The following is a 16,453-nucleotide window of genomic DNA, read 5'->3' on the forward strand; positions in this document are numbered from 1 at the left end:
TAACAGTACTGGTACTTCCTATTAAGCTTAGCTGCTACGTTCTTCATTCCTAATCCCTGACAGCCAAGACGTCGTACGGAGTACGGCGGAGATTATCCACAAGATGACTACTGCTGCGAATACTTTGGCCCGGTCCTTCTCATCTGACAGCGCTGATCTGGCCATCCTGGTTCCCAAGGCCCCAACACCACTGTCGATTTCCTACCAACAACTGTATGCCAATGTCACCAATTTCCAGGCCAAGCTCGCTAGCTTCGGGGTTGCTCACGGTGGCGCCGTGTCACTGGCCCTCGGGAACTCTTACGAGTTCATCGTCGCATTCTTGGCTGCGTCCTGGCAGCGCGCCATTGCCGCTCCACTCAACCCAGCCTATAAGCGGGAGGAATTTGAATTTTACATTGACGATCTTAGCTCAACCTTGGTGCTTATCCCCGAGGGGTCGTTTCTGCAGAATGGTCCGGCCGTCCAGGCTGCGCAGAAGTACCATGCGGCGATTGCCGAGTGCTATTGGGACGGCACGGATGTCGTTCTGGACGTCAAAGAATCGGGGAAACTAGCTGGTAATGGCGGGGCTGAGGTTCAGCATGCACAACCAGATGATGTGGCGCTCGTGCTACATACGAGTGGAACGACTGGCAGGCCCAAAGCTGTACGGACCATTGGTTTACCTGCCCAAGGATCATGTAGATGCTGACACAAACAGGTTCCACTCACCCATCGAAACCTCACTACAACCATGAGTCCGTATCTGTATCTCCAAGCTCAGTGACAGTATTTTTCTGACTATGCAGAAGAAAACATCCGCAATACGTACCAATTGACCCCACAAGACCGCACATACTTGGTGATGCCCCTGTTCCACGTTCACGGTTTACTGGCGGCATTCCTTGCACCACTTTACTCTGGAGGATCTGTGATTGTGCCGCCAAAGTTCTCTGCTTCAGAATTCTGGTCGGACTTCGTCTCGTACAAAGCCAACTGGTACACGGCCGTGCCGACGATCCACCAGATCCTGCTCAAGACCCCGTTGCCCAACTCAATTCCCCCGATCCGTTTTATTCGTTCCTGTTCCTCACCACTCTCTCCCAAAACATTCCAGGACCTGGAGAAGACATTCAACGCCCCGGTGCTGGAAGCGTATGCGATGACTGAGGCCGCCCATCAGATGACAAGCAACCCCCTCCCTCCCAGGAAGCGACAACCGGGAAGTGTTGGGATTGGACAGGGGGTGGAAGTTAAGATCCTCGACCAGGCCGGGAAAGAAGTGGCACAAGGCACCGAGGCCGAGATCTGCGTGCGCGGCGACAACGTGACGAAGGGGTACCTGAACAACGCGGCGGCCAATAAATCATCCTTCACGCAGGACGGATATTTCCGTACCGGAGATCAGGGCAAGAAGGATGCGGGTGGCTACGTGATCATTACCGGCCGTATCAAAGAACTAATCAACAAAGGAGGCGAGAAGATCAGTCCCATTGAGCTGGACAACACGCTGCTACAACATCCCAAGGTCGCGGAAGCAGTGTGTTTCGCAATCCCCGATGAGGGACACTATGGAGAAGATATCGGGGCTGCAGTCGTGGTGAAGAGCGGCAGAACAGCAACCGATGATGAACTAAAGGGGTGGGTTGGTAGTAGATTGGCAAAATTCAAGACGCCAAAGAAGGTGAGTCAAGTCAAATACTATGAGATAGGGATCTAACATGCGTGGCAAAAGGTCTGGCTCGTTGCGCAGATCCCCAAAACGGCCACGGGCAAAATCCAACGACGCAAGGTAGCAGAGACGATGTTGACGCCAAAGGCGAAGCTATAGCCTAATGCATCGGTTTGTAGAACTATCCACAAAGGTACTTGATACATATCTTAAACCATCAGTTCTATAGCGTTATTCAATGAATACAACACAATGACCCCTTTAAAAAGAAAGAGAAAGAACGACTACTACATCGACACCCTCACAGCAGATTTAAACTATACACATCAGCAAAAGGAAATCAGAATAACAAAATAGAACGAAAACAGACATACCGGGATAATCTGCACTTTATCCAAATCCCACACTCCAGACGTAGTATAGATATCCTTCCTAATGAGGTCCAGAACCTCGTCTTTGGATTCCCCCACATACATGACGATACTTCCGTTGACTGGGGGGGTTTGACCTTCCACAGGGTGGGAATCAAGCATGGCGCCTTGATAAAACATCGTTGATTAGTCCCATACTTCTTGTTGTTTTTTACAATACCTCCAGTATGTCCAGCAAACACCAGCAACGGGCAAGGCACTGTGAAAAATAAGAAAGAGAAGAACATACCACCCATAAAAACCAATCCAGCCTCTACAAGAGGTTTTATATTTTCCAGATGTTGTCTACATCAGTCAATATTATCAACGTATATACTTCCCAGTTCCTATTCCATGAATCGACGGTGTAGATTTGGTCTCCAATCTAGCGGAAGGCAGACAAGCAAGATAGAACTTACGGGCGAACCGCGAACCGCGTCTCCAGTGTACCTGGTTTATCAGGGATGATGCAGATGTACTCGTTTTTAGGAGCCATTGCGTGGACTGTATTTTGATCTATCTGGGTGATTGATTGAGAATGAGGATTGTTCGAGTCATCGATTGATGATTGGGAAACATTGGAAGTGGGGTAGATGGGCTTGGCCTCGGGGAATAACCGATTCTATCCACAGGCACATGGTAGGCGGGACCAAGCAGGGTATTCCAAGGGGAATGTTTATGCATCTATTTTTTTTTTTTTTGGGCCTTGCAGGGGGAGGTTATGTTGCTTGGTGATTGGGTTGGTAGCTGGTGCCGCTCATGGCATCATCCAGCTCACACATCCGATCCTAAACTCTTGTTTTGGCATTTGATATAGAAGATATCCATAGGAGCGGATTATTTTGAATTTTATACGTTGCCCACAATTCGATAACAGTTCTATATGTAGTACATGCATCAGGTGTACAGAAGAGTGCATATGTGTATCTTATTGCCTCTATGTATAGGTGAGAAAATTTTCATGATTATGCGTTCTATACCAGTTTTTACTGCTTAAGCGCAAACTTTATACGACCCTCGAATGTGCGATAAAAGTCAGATTGAAGAACGTTTGAATGTACACAGAATAATTAAATAATGCGCTGTTTTGAGAAGTCAGGTTGCGATTGGGTGTTATGGGACAAGTCTAAAACGTATATCACAAATAAATACAGTACATCGTAAATAAAACTAAATATACTCACTAGAAACAGCTTACCAACCCTTTTTCCAGTTCTAATATAATTTTGGCAGGGACTAAAGCGTCATGAATATACCGTTCAGAAATATAATATTGGTAGAAAACCAACAGCAGATATTATATTCTGTGTGCTGTACACATCTGAAACGGATAATATCAACTATTTAAACCTGCAAGAAAAGCATTGAATTACATATGTCCAATGGGCCATCTTTTGCTATTTGACTTATTGTGGAATTTTTATGCGGCAATGTATAGCAGGGCAGATTATCTCACATCCTATAAAGCCAATGCAGCTGCAGGAGCTATCGGCGCTTCATAGCACAGGACTAAGATACTGCTACTAATGTCACAGTGGGTGGATTTGCGTAGACACTCTTTACCCTTATTATGATTTACTCGCTGTGAAACATGCAATTATACTGCTTCTAAGGTTCAAAATGTCAGCAATCGGCACTCCAAAATACAGCAGATAATAAATAGAACAAATTATATTGCTGAAATCTAGTTGTATAAATACCAAGGGTATATTACATATCCAGTCTACTATTATAACTAGATTGGATACCTATTCGTGGTGGATGCCAGCAGAACAATCAAAATGTAACAATACTTTCTACATGTACATTTAAAAACAGTATATTTTGTTTATATCTGACTGAAAACCGAAAATCTGTGCCGTGAGCTGCGAACAGCTAATAAATTTTTTAAGAGAATCTGAGATCAATCTATTTTTGATCCAAGAAGAATATTTCTAGAAGCCTGCATTTTGGCGAGACTAATTGTATTGTATCCTAAGAGTCGCTATCAGGATCTACTTGAATATATTGTTTATCAGATTAGAGATAACAAGCTGGGTTTCAGGCAACAACACGGCAAAGATTACAAAGATTCTTGGGCAACTAGTGGATATCACGCAGTGCCTGCTACAGGAAAGATACAGAAATCCCCCTGACCGGCAAGTCTCTTTTCTGGTAGGGTAGAGCTCATGATCATAGTCTAATATGTATAGGCACAAAGGCCCAGGCACTTTAATAGGGATATTCCAGTGCCAAATAAAGACAGCGAATTTCGGAATCTTCGTTCTGTAGCTTTGACAAATTGCAAGAATAAGGTTCTAAATTTATGCTATGTCGCCTATACATAGAATTCATTAAATCCCACGAATTGACTACACAGAATACAATCATTCCTCTCCACCGTATAGCCGATATCCCTTTCTCCTTCACACATTATCTTTAGTCGAGTTCCGTTAAGCTTTGCGGATGGGCAGTTAGGGTTATGCGGGCCCGCAGCTCCGCATCTCGTGTTCTATAAACGGGTACTGTTTCAAGTCCACCAGGTCAGACATGTTAGGTCTTTCCTATTGGCAGACCTACATGAGTTAGTGTCTGGCTGCTTCGGTGATCCGTACATACAAGATATCTTTCGGAGAGTTCTGGGTTCGGCAGGTTACCCTCGAATTGAACCAAGCGAACAGAGGGTCCAAGATTGTAAATTACCGCCTACGTAATAATTTATCTGGTATACTGATGTTGTAGCAGGTGGTGAAATGGAACGTGGTTCGTTTCTAGATGTCGGAGAGCAGATATTCATTTGGGAGGGCTTGTTTTGTTGTCCTCTGTCTTCAAGTTTATGGCGTGGTATGGGACCAATTAAGAAAAGGTGTGGCTGTTTCCTGTATAAACGACAGAAGAATTAAATAAACAGGGAAATCAGCAAAATGGCGCTGTCTTTTTTTACATAGGCAGCGAGGGCTCGCAACGCTAGACTTCCAATTCAGGCATCCAGGGCTACAACTGGCCTCGTAACTTGAAGTCCTCGTCTGGTTCTCCTAAAAGGGAAACACGTCTGAAAATGAACTGGAAGGATTGACGTACACAGCGGAGAAGTGTCGCGCCCTTCAGTATACATATGCAGTGTACTCCGTAGAAAGCACGGAGTAAATTTGCCGAGTATAGCTGCCGGCTCTGTTTCCCGGGATAGAACACGCTGATAATATAAGATTCTAGCCTGAAATTGTATTATTAGCGTGGGACCTAGATGCGTCCATCAACAGGTAATTTTGTCCGTTGAAATGGAGAGTTGTCGGATCCGTTGGTTGGATCGGTCGGCCCGGTGATCGACCATTAAACAGTCCGACCAATTTAATAATAATAATCTTAAAGCAAACCCCGGCGGGATTCAGCTGGCTCGGTGATTGCTTGTGGTGTATGAGAGTCTTACTACCAGCCCAGATCCCAAATCCCGAAACGAGATACATTCACCTACCAATCTATGAGTCACCTCGAGACAATTCTATAGCCAACGGTTCCATCTGGAATGGATAGAATCCTCCATATGTCTCTCGGTGTCTCTAAACCGTTACATGATTTCGGACGGCTTCCCATAGAAGTGTAATGTGGACTATGTCTGCAGGGTAGAACGAAACAACGCATCCTCAACTTGTTTATGAATGTAACTATGTTCGAAGCGAATAGTCAATCTGAGTTATTATTGCCAGTAGATGGTACCACCTCAGGTCGCTCCCTTTCCGTTCTTGGAATTTCGGAATAGAGTGACGAGCATTCAACCCGGCCGGAACACATCGCCTGATACCTATTATTTAGGCGGATTTGTCTGGGGAAGGGCGGCTTTCGGCTTGGGTGGAGCAATCCAGAACGTGGGATACCGGCGCTGGATGTTGTTGACCAATAACGCCACGGCAAGAATCATGGTAGAAGACAGTAGGGTCACAGGCAGAAAGTACCAGGACAGATTCCACACGGCATCACTGGTCGCCGGGAGCAGAGCAGTCGCACCTGCTGGAGGATGGGTGGTTTGCGTGATCTGCATGACCACAATCGCTATGGCAGATGATAGTGATGCGGCCAACCATCGCACCGAGTTGAATCTCTCCTCGTCTGGAATTAAGCTGAACAGCTTCGTGATACAGACCCCGACCAACGCGCTCAGGAAATGACCAAAGATCAAGGCGCGAGGTTGAGCCAGCGGACTCTCAATTGCACCAAAGACGAGAACCGCCGACGCTCCCTGACGTTTCTTAGTGTTAGTGGCAATCATAACAGAGGGGAGAGAGAAAATACTGACATAGGAGGCTATAATCCCAGGCACTCCCCGGTCGATGAAGTACTGGGAGTAATTGAAGAGGGCCTGTAACACCGACAGCCCACAGAATGCGGAAATGAAAGACCAGAACCAGACCAAATATTGCGGTAGAGGCTTGGGGGGGTCTGGACGATAGCCAAGCCAGTGACTGAGCCATCGGGGAAGTCGGGCTAAAAGAGACTGTTCAGGCATTTGAATTGCTGGTAGGGGAAAGCGAGCAGTTGACGAAGGAGAAGAAACGATATGCATAGGAAAAGACGGAGGGATCCGACAAACTATATAGATGTTTCTTAGCTTAATGTCCTTTCCTTGGACTAGGCTGTATTTATTTTTTTTTATTTTTTTTGCCGCGGAATCCTTTTCTGGAAACTGTGGAGCCCTCACGTCAGATCCGTCAACATGCAGAATGCACTCTTCCTCCTTACAGGCAACTTCAATCCTTAAAGTGGAATATCCAACGGAGATATCTCGACTTCCCGTCTCCTTCAGGATGGTTCTGTTGACCGTGGACCTGCGCTGGTAGTTTGGCCCCAGGGTCTTAACCAAAAGTAAGGTAGTGGAGATGTTGGAGTCGGTGATAACCGCGGCTCTGCAAGGGACCGGGCTGGTAAACAATGGAATGTCCTGATGACGAGGTATTTCTACCTCCGATGTTCGTAGCGGGCATGTCCGACGTCTGTGCTGAGTATCCTCAGTTAGGAAATATCAGTTCATGAAACGTTTCTCGTTGTCCTCCCTCCTTCCCCCGAGACCAAGTCTACGATAGATAGGAGACTAGCGCCTTTTCTAGACATGTCGACAACTGCGTTGTAATCATGAATACGAAACGGTAGCCATAAGTGTGTCTAACACCTTGATGTTCTAGATTCAATATGACGCAAGGTACCCAGCTTGTGCTTCTCAGCATAGTTCCATAGTATTCATGAATGTCGCAGGTGATTCTGATCATGATGAGCGCTAATGGCGTAAAACTAAATGACGAAACAATCAACTCGTGTAAGGGCTTAGCCTGCGTCACAGAGGGTGGAGTATATTATGATACCGGCTGTGATACTGGTGGTCTTAGGATAGCCATCTCCAACGCTAGAAGGTCGAAAATAACTTCCCCCCGATCCAGAAGCCCAACGGCTACCAATGAGAACGGGACAGAACTTGTAAATTCAGAGTATACAGGCTTATTGTCATAGGCTATTGCAGGGTGTTTTCCCCAAATCCTTTGACGCCGATTGCAATAAGAATTAGGAAATACTCCGGAGTATAACAATGGTGTTGGTTACCACTTACCTGAGTATCATCGGGGACCATTGAAGGAGCATGTTTATTTTATTTTATTTATTTCCTTTAGGATTTTCCTGACCGCTTCGAAGCAAGAAATTGACCTAGTTGCTAAAGTATAAAGCTGTTGGTGTCTCTCACGATGACGAAGTCTTCAACCCTGCGCCGCTTGCTTAATTCCAGATGGCCAGTGTACTCAATAACACCGAACTCTTCGCCGGAGCTGTCCCTGTGGTGACCGTCTCCTCTTCTCCGCTTGGGGTATTCTTTGGATCGGAAACGTTGACTCCATTTGTTTAGGCCTTCACTGCATGGCTGGGTCTGGTGCTCTATTTCTTGTATGGCCCTTGAGTGATGACAAGACCACAAAATCCCCAAGGGTGCACGGGGATTGCCTATTGTCGGTACGTTTTATGAGCCTCCAGGCCTGCATTGATTACTACTGATAGGTTCCCATCTAGGCTGTTTCCTTTTCTAGACCAGATACTACGAACTTAAGTTAGACTACTGGGCAAAAAAAAATTGGAGAGCTCTACTCGGTCTGGCTAGGAAACCAGCTGTTTGTTATTGTCTAGGATCCGCACATTGCTAATTTGATGTGGGAAACGGCAATGTCTTGCCTGTATCGCACCTTCACTGACACCGTTGCTTGTACTTCTAGGCGTAAAAATCGTCGTATTGCAGCCATATGGTTGTATCAGCGTACCGTTGATTCTCACTCCGGCATCCTGGACCGCGAGTCCATGTCCTTGGTATGACACTGTTTGACAAGAGCCAGAAAGGACGAACTCCGGTCAATCCTCAAGTACGTGAATGTCTACATGTCGAATTATGATCAGCCTAGACTAATATGTTGTTCAGCCTCATGCCGGCCGCTCTCTAAATAACATGACAACGATTACATTTGGCTTCCGCACGCATCATCCCGTTGTTAAGCTTGCCTTGAAGCTCAGTCGCGATGTCTGAGTTCTCACGGTGCCAAGGAAATCACATCGAATATTAACTAATAGCAGGAATTGCGCTGGTCCTATGTCCAACTTGGTGGATTTCTTCCAACTCCTGCGGCGCCTACCCAACCCTCACAGACGTAGCAGGAAGCTTCACCACGGCCTCGTTGAGATCTACGGAGGCTTCATTAAGGACGTTGAACGCAAGGTGAAAATAGGACAGCGGTTCCCCACTGTCTTGCTAAGACAATGTGCGAAGTCCGTGGCAAGGAGCAGTTGGACGACTTGGACATGGCAATTCTAGCCTCTTCTTTAATGATTGGCGGTGTCGAGACGGTAAGCTTGCACGAGTAACAATCTTGCGTCTCTTCTACTAACATCCTGGTATAGACCGTGGCTGTCATGCAATGGTTCTCTCCGCTAATTCGCGCCTATCCCGAGATCCAGAAGAAGGCGCAGGCGGAGATTGACCGGGTGGTCGGACGCAATCGTTTGCCTGATATTGAAGACGAGAAGAATCTCCCCTGCTGCCATGCCATTATCAAAGAGGTTGAACGGGTTGACAGCCCGTTTTTGCTGGGAACCCTGCACGTTGCAAGCGAAGACTTTGTCTACCGCGGCCAGTATATTCCCAAGGATACTGTAGTAGTTCTGAACGGCTGAACGATGCACCATGATCCTACGCGGTACTCCAAGCCTGAAAAGTTCGATGTAAGCTCCTCTTCCCCCCTCCCCTTTTTTTTTTTTTTAAAAAAAAAAAATTCTAAAAAACTAACTAATCATCTACAGCCCGAACGATACATCGACACCCTCACATCCGCCGACAGTGCCAACATGGCGGACTCGATGCAGCGTGACCACTGGATATTCGGTGCCGGGTAAGCTCGTCCCTACATATTTCAATTCCGAAAGCAAATCAACTGATACTTCGCATTCTAGTCGCCAGATCTGTCCTGGTATGATCGTAGCGGAGCGGGAGATCTGGCTGACAATTTCGCGCATGCCGTTGGCGTTCGATATGCATGAGATGCCGGGTGAACCTATTGATCTGAAGGAATATGATAGACTCTCTAGTCGGTCTCCGGTGCCATTCCGTGTCAAGTTGACACCACGTCATGAGAACATGGCCAAGTTGCTTAAGAAGGCTGAGCCATGGTCTGGTATAGAATTTCAATGCATTGAATATAAGATTTGCCAACTGGGTGATTAAAGTAGTCTAGATATGCATATTAGCTATCTGAATATGGATGACTAGTATGATTAGATATAGGTACAATATACACAAAACTCCTGTATATCAGCTGGGGATTAATGCAAAGCCGGAACAGATCCGCTCCGGGGTTATCCTTCTGTATGTACAGTGTCTACCTATGGATATGGGTAGTTTTAGTATTAAGGATTAAGAAAGGCGCTAAATAACTAGATATTATTATACTCTGGTTATACTATGTATATAATAAAGATCTCAAAGAGATAGATAGATACTATGTACTATGACTATTATTCTTACGGGTATCAGCTACTAATTATAAGTATCCGTACTTATTCTACTTCAGATAAATAGTAGTAGACAGAATCCATGTCTAATCTGGTACATATATACATGGACACCAATGGTGTCTTTCTTGCGTTCGGGCAATCAACGTGTCCTCGGTCTGTCGTGACCACTCTCCTGTCTCCCTTCTCTTCTTGGCTCTGCCTGCTTCTCCTAGTTATGCAACTGAACCGAACTGACTGAACGACTGCAACCAGAATAGTGCAATATCAGTCCAAGAACCAAGACATGATAGACACGACCCAACCCCACAGGGCCTCCAACGCAGAAGAGTCATAGCACAGCTCGGCTCCAGCCATGCCAAGAGTTCAAATCAACCATCACTCTATGAGCCTAATACCGCTGAATATCACCTGTTCTCCGTAGCGCCGAGTAAATAAAAAATGAAAAAAAAAAATAAAAATTATCCCTGCATGCAACGTGAAGAATATTACCGGAATCTTGAGATCCTGTAGTGAAATGCGACAAAACTGGGAGAACCGAAAAAGGAAAATAGATAATAGAAAATAGAATAATGGCGACCACGCAATAGCATCGGCTGTACACGTAATCGGGTATTTGGTGCTGGTAGAACACACAAATAAGCGCAGCTAACCCAGTCGAGGCCCATTAGTACGCTTTGCGACCTCCAAGGTTACCTGGCTTCTCATCGGTGTCGATGTGCCAGACGACGTAGTTCGGCAGGCCGTATACCTGATACCCGGCGCGCTTGGCCATGCGTGCGAATCCCTCGGTCTCCGCCTGGTTCTCAAAGGCGTACGAGGGAAAGTTGATTCCTGGACAGCGTTAGAGCCAGCCTTAGGTTAGCACGGGGAGGCTGCGTACCGGAACGATGGACGTCGGCCTTGACCACAATGTTGACACCACCAATTCCGTCCAGCTCAACTTCTACATCCTTGTTTTTCCTCCAGTCGCCCATGCCAACCAGGTATTCTCGGCCAGTGTCATATTCCTTGTAGCCCTCGGCCAATACAGTGTCGGGGTCCAAGGTCTGACGGAGTCTCCGACCCTTGTCAGACTCAACCCACGAATTGTAGTCAACTGTCAACTGTAAGCGGAGGTCATTTGTGAGGAATGAAGCTACCTACAACGACCCTCAATGTCCACACCGTCCTTATACCGATGGAACCAGATATCTACCAGAATCAGCTTCGTTCTGAGAAAGAAAATATAAATGAAATGAAATGACATACTGGGAACAAGGATATCGCGATCATGCGCGACGAAATCTTCAATGATGGTCTCCGGGCTGTCGGTGATATCAACATCTCTCCAGTAGACCCAGGAGTGTTCCGGCTTCAGAGTCGAGTAGAGCAGATAGTTGCGAGCGCGACCAATGGCCTTCCGACGGGGTCCTTGAGCGGCGAAGGAATGGCGGTCCTCGACGCTCATATCAATACCGGCGCCGAAATTCTTCTTCACGATCGTTACACTATGGAACGCAACCTTATCACCCTGTTCCTCCTGGATTCGCTTGAGCTCCGACATCAGAATCTCCAGGGTATTATCCTTGCAGTCGCCGACGAGGAACCCCAGGTCGATGAGATTGTGAGGATAGCTCAGCTTGTAGAGCAGTTCGAAGTACTTCTCCAGGTAAGCAGCCGCGTCCCTTAACGGGGTCAAGATGAGGACACGCTCGCCGTTTTTGGCCGCCTGGGGGGTGGAGGCGATAGGATCGAGTTCGACCTGGTTGATGGTGGTGGAATTGACAACGTACGGCTCGTGGTGGTTGAGGAGCACAGGGGCTTGAACATGGCCGTGCCATTCGACCATCTCGTTCAGGGACATCTCCATGGGCGATTTCGGGGGACCGTAACAGTAGAAACTAGTCGCATCAACCGTTAGCCCTGTAAGGCAGACGAAACGTATCTCGGACAAGAGAAAGACAAAAGACTGTTTTACCTTTGCATCTCGGACGCCGACCGACTAATTCCACGCCAGAAGAGAATCATCAAACCCGTGAGAGCGACCGAGACGAGAAAGCGAGTCCTCGTCACCAGGAATAGAATTGCCCTCCATGGAGGCAATCTCGCCCTGGCTGACTTCCACGTCACGCCACCTTTGGGGAGAAGCATCTTCGCGAGCGAGAGAGGTGGAAGTAGGATAGAAATCGGAGGCGATGGAGTGGTTTTCGATGGGTGAAAAGCAGTCGACGCCTATGACAGGCGGCGATCGCGGGAGCGACGTTGGCTGACGATAGGGTCGACGGGGGACGAGGCGGGCCGGAGAGGAAAAGGGTGCGACCGTAGTCTGCCGTAGAGAGGGCGAACGGCTCTGATTGAGGATGGCAATGAACCTCGAGGAGATCTGATGCGGTTCGATCAGGACGATGGACGACGCGGAAGGACGTCGATAAAGCGAATATGGAGAAGGGGGGAAGTCCGCGATCGTCGAGAAAGGGTTTTTTTCCCTTCCAAAAAAAAAAAAAAAAAAAAAAAAGATTGCGGGATTGGGCGGCAAGGCCTAGAAACGGGCAAGATGAAAATCCCAAGAAATCAAAGCAAATGAATCAAAACAAAAACGAATGGTAAACGAATGGACCGACCGTCGAGAGAAGTCGAGAAGAAAAAAGGAGAGAAATGAATGAATGAATTGATTTATTCTTTGGCAATTCAATTTGCTGGACCTGACGGGCTGCAGACTGATTGGTTGCTTTTTATAGCTGATGACTACGCTCTTCACTTGTTATTAAGCAGTTATATAAGATTCTATCGTTCTCTATATCCATAACGCCATAAGTCACATCTAATGAGATAGACAAAAGAAAGGACGGAAGAGAAGAAACAAAAGAAAAACCGAAATGGACTATACATGTCAGTATGTAGAAAATAGAGTCAACAATAGCAGGCGGACCCCCTCCAATATGCACAGTGAACAGAATTAATTATATAAAGGATCAACAAACACCCATAGTACTTAACCAACTTTTTTTGGTCTTGATGTACATCAAAAATAAAGTAGAAATGAGAGAAAGGGAGATCCAAAATATCCTGTATAATGTCCGGAAATGATACAATGCACACGCTATGCTACAAAAGAAAGAGAAGAAAAGGGAAATTGGCTCCAAATCATCCCCAGTCTATACGATATAGATATTCAAGGAAACAAATTTCATCACAGAAGAATCCCATTAGGGCGAAGGCATCACCGACTGACGCCGTGAAGGCACCACTGAATAGGCCTGGGGAAAAATAGGCGACGACGGCCCCGTCATGGGAGGAGTATGGCTGATCAAAGGAGGAAAGGACTGCGACGAAGAAGCCGTCAGGGGCTCCGACCGCGACGCATCCACGCTGGTGGCGGTGATCTCGTCGCAGAAGACGCGCAGACCCGGCAGCATATGACGTGGCCGGTGATCAGGAAGCGGAGCCAGTGCTTGGGGGGTCGAGTGCTCCGTCTTGGGTGAGCGGAACATATGCTCGTAAGACTTCAGCTGGATTTCAAGAGCCTGGTTGCGCTCCTCCAGCATTTGATTCTCCTGCTTTAGGGTCTTGATCTGCTGCTGCGCCGTTTGGTTCTGCTCCTGCAGGTTCGACACCAGCTGCTGCAGTTGCATGCACCGGATTTGCGGCTGGAGCTTCTCCGATAGCTGTCGAGGCATCTCATTCTCCTGTCGGATCAGATGCACAATGACCAGGAGCATGAAGTCGATCAGGTAGATGGCCCCCTGCACGATGTGCTCCTTGGATTCGGGCAGACTCTTGGCCGGGTTCCATCCCGCCCGCTCGAGGAAGAAATCATGGATGCGGGCGTCCAGCTCGCGATGCAAAAGACTCAGGTTCTTTCGCCGGTTCCCCTCCGCAATGCGGTGTTTCTCGCGCTGGTCGTCCGAGTCCGAGATCAGACTCCCTTTGCGCTTGCGGCCGCACAGCTGCTGCAAAGGAGGCTTGCGGTTGATCTGCCTCGGGGCAATCAGGCTCAGCAGGTCGGCCGGGGTCAGTTCCTGGGGGAATTCGAAATTCCGGTGCGAGTGCTGCTGCAAGGATTCCGTCCACGAGCTATCGGCGGAGTTGGCGGGAGATGGAGGGGTCACTATGTGTTCGGTCCCGGTCCATGACGATGTCTTGACGGGGAGCGCGTCATGAGAGCTGGGGGGACCATGAGCCAGCACGGTGGAATTAAAGGGGTTAAAGGGACCCCGAGGCAATGGTTCGACGCGTGGTAGCGGCGGTAACCGACGGTCTTCAGTCATTTCTGCAGCTGCGGGAGTATTAGAAATAGACCGCACACCACTATGTGAGACCTGTCAGTCATTCATTTCCACATAGACCTGGGAGGCAAGGACAAACTCACGGAAGAGAGCAGCGTTGAGAGACTTCCGTAATTGGACTCATGTCTTCAAACATGTCCGTTGGTAGGTGGGATTTCTGTATGTCTCTGTCTGAACCTGTATGTCTGAGATGTGTCTTATATATATGTGTTGGAGTGGATAGGATATCGGTATATGTATGAGATCAAGGAGTCTGGACAAAAGTAGACAATGCTGATAGTGGAATAATTATTAAATTTCTTTCCTTAAAAAAAAAAAAAAAAAATTATAAAATAGAATAATAAACGTCAATTATACGGACAAGTCAGGAGTCAGACACAATAATACAATCAAGGAGGAGGTTGCTATGGCGAGCAAGCAATAAAGGGAGACAATCCACGAGGGACAGAAAAGACGAACTTCCCCAGGGATACGGAGCGATCCGCTGCATGTTTTATATCTCGAGACGAATGCAGAAAAGTGAACGAGGGGTTTGGTCGGGGGAGAGCGAGAGGATGGCGCTCAGACTACGATGAACTACAGCAATCTATCGACATAGAAAGTACTGATCCAGGATGTATCATCCAGATCTGCGACGCCCTCAACAGGGAAGGAAGTCAGATGCCAATTAGGCTCTGATGGCATCGATCATGCTTCTAGATACTCTGTACCTACTAGATGGATACATACTGGATGTTCTTCTCGGAAGACCAAGAAGATTCCGGCAGAGTTCGACAGTGGAACCCTATACCATGATAGCCCTCCAGAACAGAATCTCTATCACAAACGGGCGGCCAGATCGACGAATCAACGTGCTCTGATCGCGATATCCAGAGTTCACCACTCACAAGACTAGATGGGCTACTTCAAGTCCCTTGATTTGTCACCGCTACAGCGGGTTTTTCGATCTCCTACACAGGTCCAAGGATATCGATTCCCCTTGCATCGATGTCCTCAATAGTCTGTGGCCAACGATCTGGATTTCTCTTCCTTCCCTTCTGATTATTTTATTATATTTCTCCTCACAACCGGCAGTGCTGCGTTCCACTCGAGAATAGCGTTCCATGATCCAAAACGTTCCCATTGTCTGATCTAACGCGACCACTCCATGCTCCGTGGCGGCCACGGAACTAGGCTTCCGGCGCTTATCCAGGTGGCTATCCACTATTATTCGGGAATATACCTATGTAGACTAGAAGGGATCCCCAAAAAAAATAGGCATGCAGAAAAATCGCCCGCAGAGACTCAATCATTGCATCTCCACCTGTACATAGCAAAGAAAACAGAGATATCTGTGCTCTGTATGAGTGCGGACTCCCCAGGAACAAGACAACTCCGTAAAATAGTATGCTACACTACACATAAACATCCGACGCACAGGCAGGCTCCCGAGGGAAGATCATCCATCTGCAGAAGATCTGAGACCAATAGCACAAAGCAAGGACTTTGGGAACCCGGACAAGGAAGCTCCCCGTCGAGAATCAAAAGTACATATATGAGACAAACTTCTGCGAGGAGTTGCAGGCCTCTCAACCGGACGAGGGATACTCCATACTGAATGAAGGGAAGGGAGTGGAGAGGGGGGGACACCACGCCGTCATTGGCATCGAATTACTCAAGTTCCCGGATCCTGGATCCTCGTCGATGGCGTACAGCCGAATGGAGCCGAAGTATGGAACAGTTAGCTAGCTCGCTAGTTAGTTCATTCAATTCAGGACCATTTCCGGAGAACAAGGGGGTCAAAACTCAAGCCACAGCTTCTTCTTATGTTGATCGCCACACCCCCCCGAGGGGACGTCCCAGTGACCTGGTTTTGACTTGACGCCTGTCAGACCCAGTCTCCGTTGGTTCTGGACTTTTTCCCGTCTGGGTGAGTTCCCCTTCTCTCCCCCTATGCTAAGGCTGTGCTGTTGATTCATTTTAAACCAGGAACCAGGGAATGGGTGATTTGGAATAGCTACGTGGATTAATCTCCAACGGACGAATTTGGCAGAGGAAACCAGCTAGAAAGGAGGCTGAGAATAATGGACATCCATATGGATAGTGTCATCGCCTCAATAACGCCAATGATGATG

The 16,453-nt window shown here is 47.5% G+C and overlaps 5 protein-coding genes across 5 annotated transcripts; 2 read left to right on the forward strand and 3 right to left on the reverse strand.

Annotated features, from left to right (window-relative positions):
- Positions 1-103: 103 nt before the first annotated feature.
- Positions 104-1,813, forward strand: ATNIH1004_005048 (acyl--CoA ligase; the record flags this gene model as incomplete). Its single annotated transcript, XM_033569708.1, has 4 exons — positions 104-649; positions 704-740; positions 792-1,666; positions 1,718-1,813. 4 exons carry the CDS (start codon positions 104-106, stop codon positions 1,811-1,813), a joined length of 1,554 nt encoding a protein of 517 aa, XP_033428514.1.
- Positions 1,814-1,941: 128 nt separating this feature from the next.
- Positions 1,942-2,560, reverse strand: ATNIH1004_005049 (uncharacterized protein; the record flags this gene model as incomplete). The annotated part of the gene is made up of 4 exons (XM_033569709.1): positions 1,942-1,971; positions 2,029-2,192; positions 2,315-2,370; positions 2,484-2,560. 4 exons carry the CDS (start codon positions 2,558-2,560, stop codon positions 1,942-1,944), a joined length of 327 nt encoding a protein of 108 aa, XP_033428515.1.
- Positions 2,561-5,845: 3,285 nt separating this feature from the next.
- ATNIH1004_005050 (HPP family protein) lies at positions 5,846-6,544 on the reverse strand (the record flags this gene model as incomplete). Its single annotated transcript, XM_033569710.1, has 1 exon — positions 5,846-6,544. The coding sequence occupies one exon, from the start codon at positions 6,542-6,544 to the stop codon at positions 5,846-5,848; it is 699 nt and encodes a 232-aa protein (XP_033428516.1).
- A 2,041-nt stretch (positions 6,545-8,585) lies between these two features.
- ATNIH1004_005051 (uncharacterized protein) lies at positions 8,586-9,784 on the forward strand (the record flags this gene model as incomplete). The annotated part of the gene is made up of 6 exons (XM_033569711.1): positions 8,586-8,593; positions 8,641-8,782; positions 8,845-8,910; positions 8,965-9,216; positions 9,364-9,452; positions 9,514-9,784. The coding sequence occupies 6 exons, from the start codon at positions 8,586-8,588 to the stop codon at positions 9,782-9,784; spliced, it is 828 nt and encodes a 275-aa protein (XP_033428517.1).
- Positions 9,785-10,738: 954 nt separating this feature from the next.
- Positions 10,739-14,475, reverse strand: ATNIH1004_005052 (ANP1/MMN9/VAN1 family protein; the record flags this gene model as incomplete). Its single annotated transcript, XM_033569712.1, has 7 exons — positions 10,739-10,905; positions 10,955-11,170; positions 11,218-11,265; positions 11,323-11,954; positions 12,057-12,436; positions 13,278-14,361; positions 14,423-14,475. 7 exons carry the CDS (start codon positions 14,473-14,475, stop codon positions 10,739-10,741), a joined length of 2,580 nt encoding a protein of 859 aa, XP_033428518.1.
- Positions 14,476-16,453: the final 1,978 nt, after the last annotated feature.

Source organism: Aspergillus tanneri, assembly GCF_003426965.1.
Source record: "Aspergillus tanneri strain NIH1004 chromosome Unknown AapTan_3_pilon_pilon_pilon, whole genome shotgun sequence".
Classification (NCBI taxonomy): domain Eukaryota; kingdom Fungi; phylum Ascomycota; class Eurotiomycetes; order Eurotiales; family Aspergillaceae; genus Aspergillus; species Aspergillus tanneri.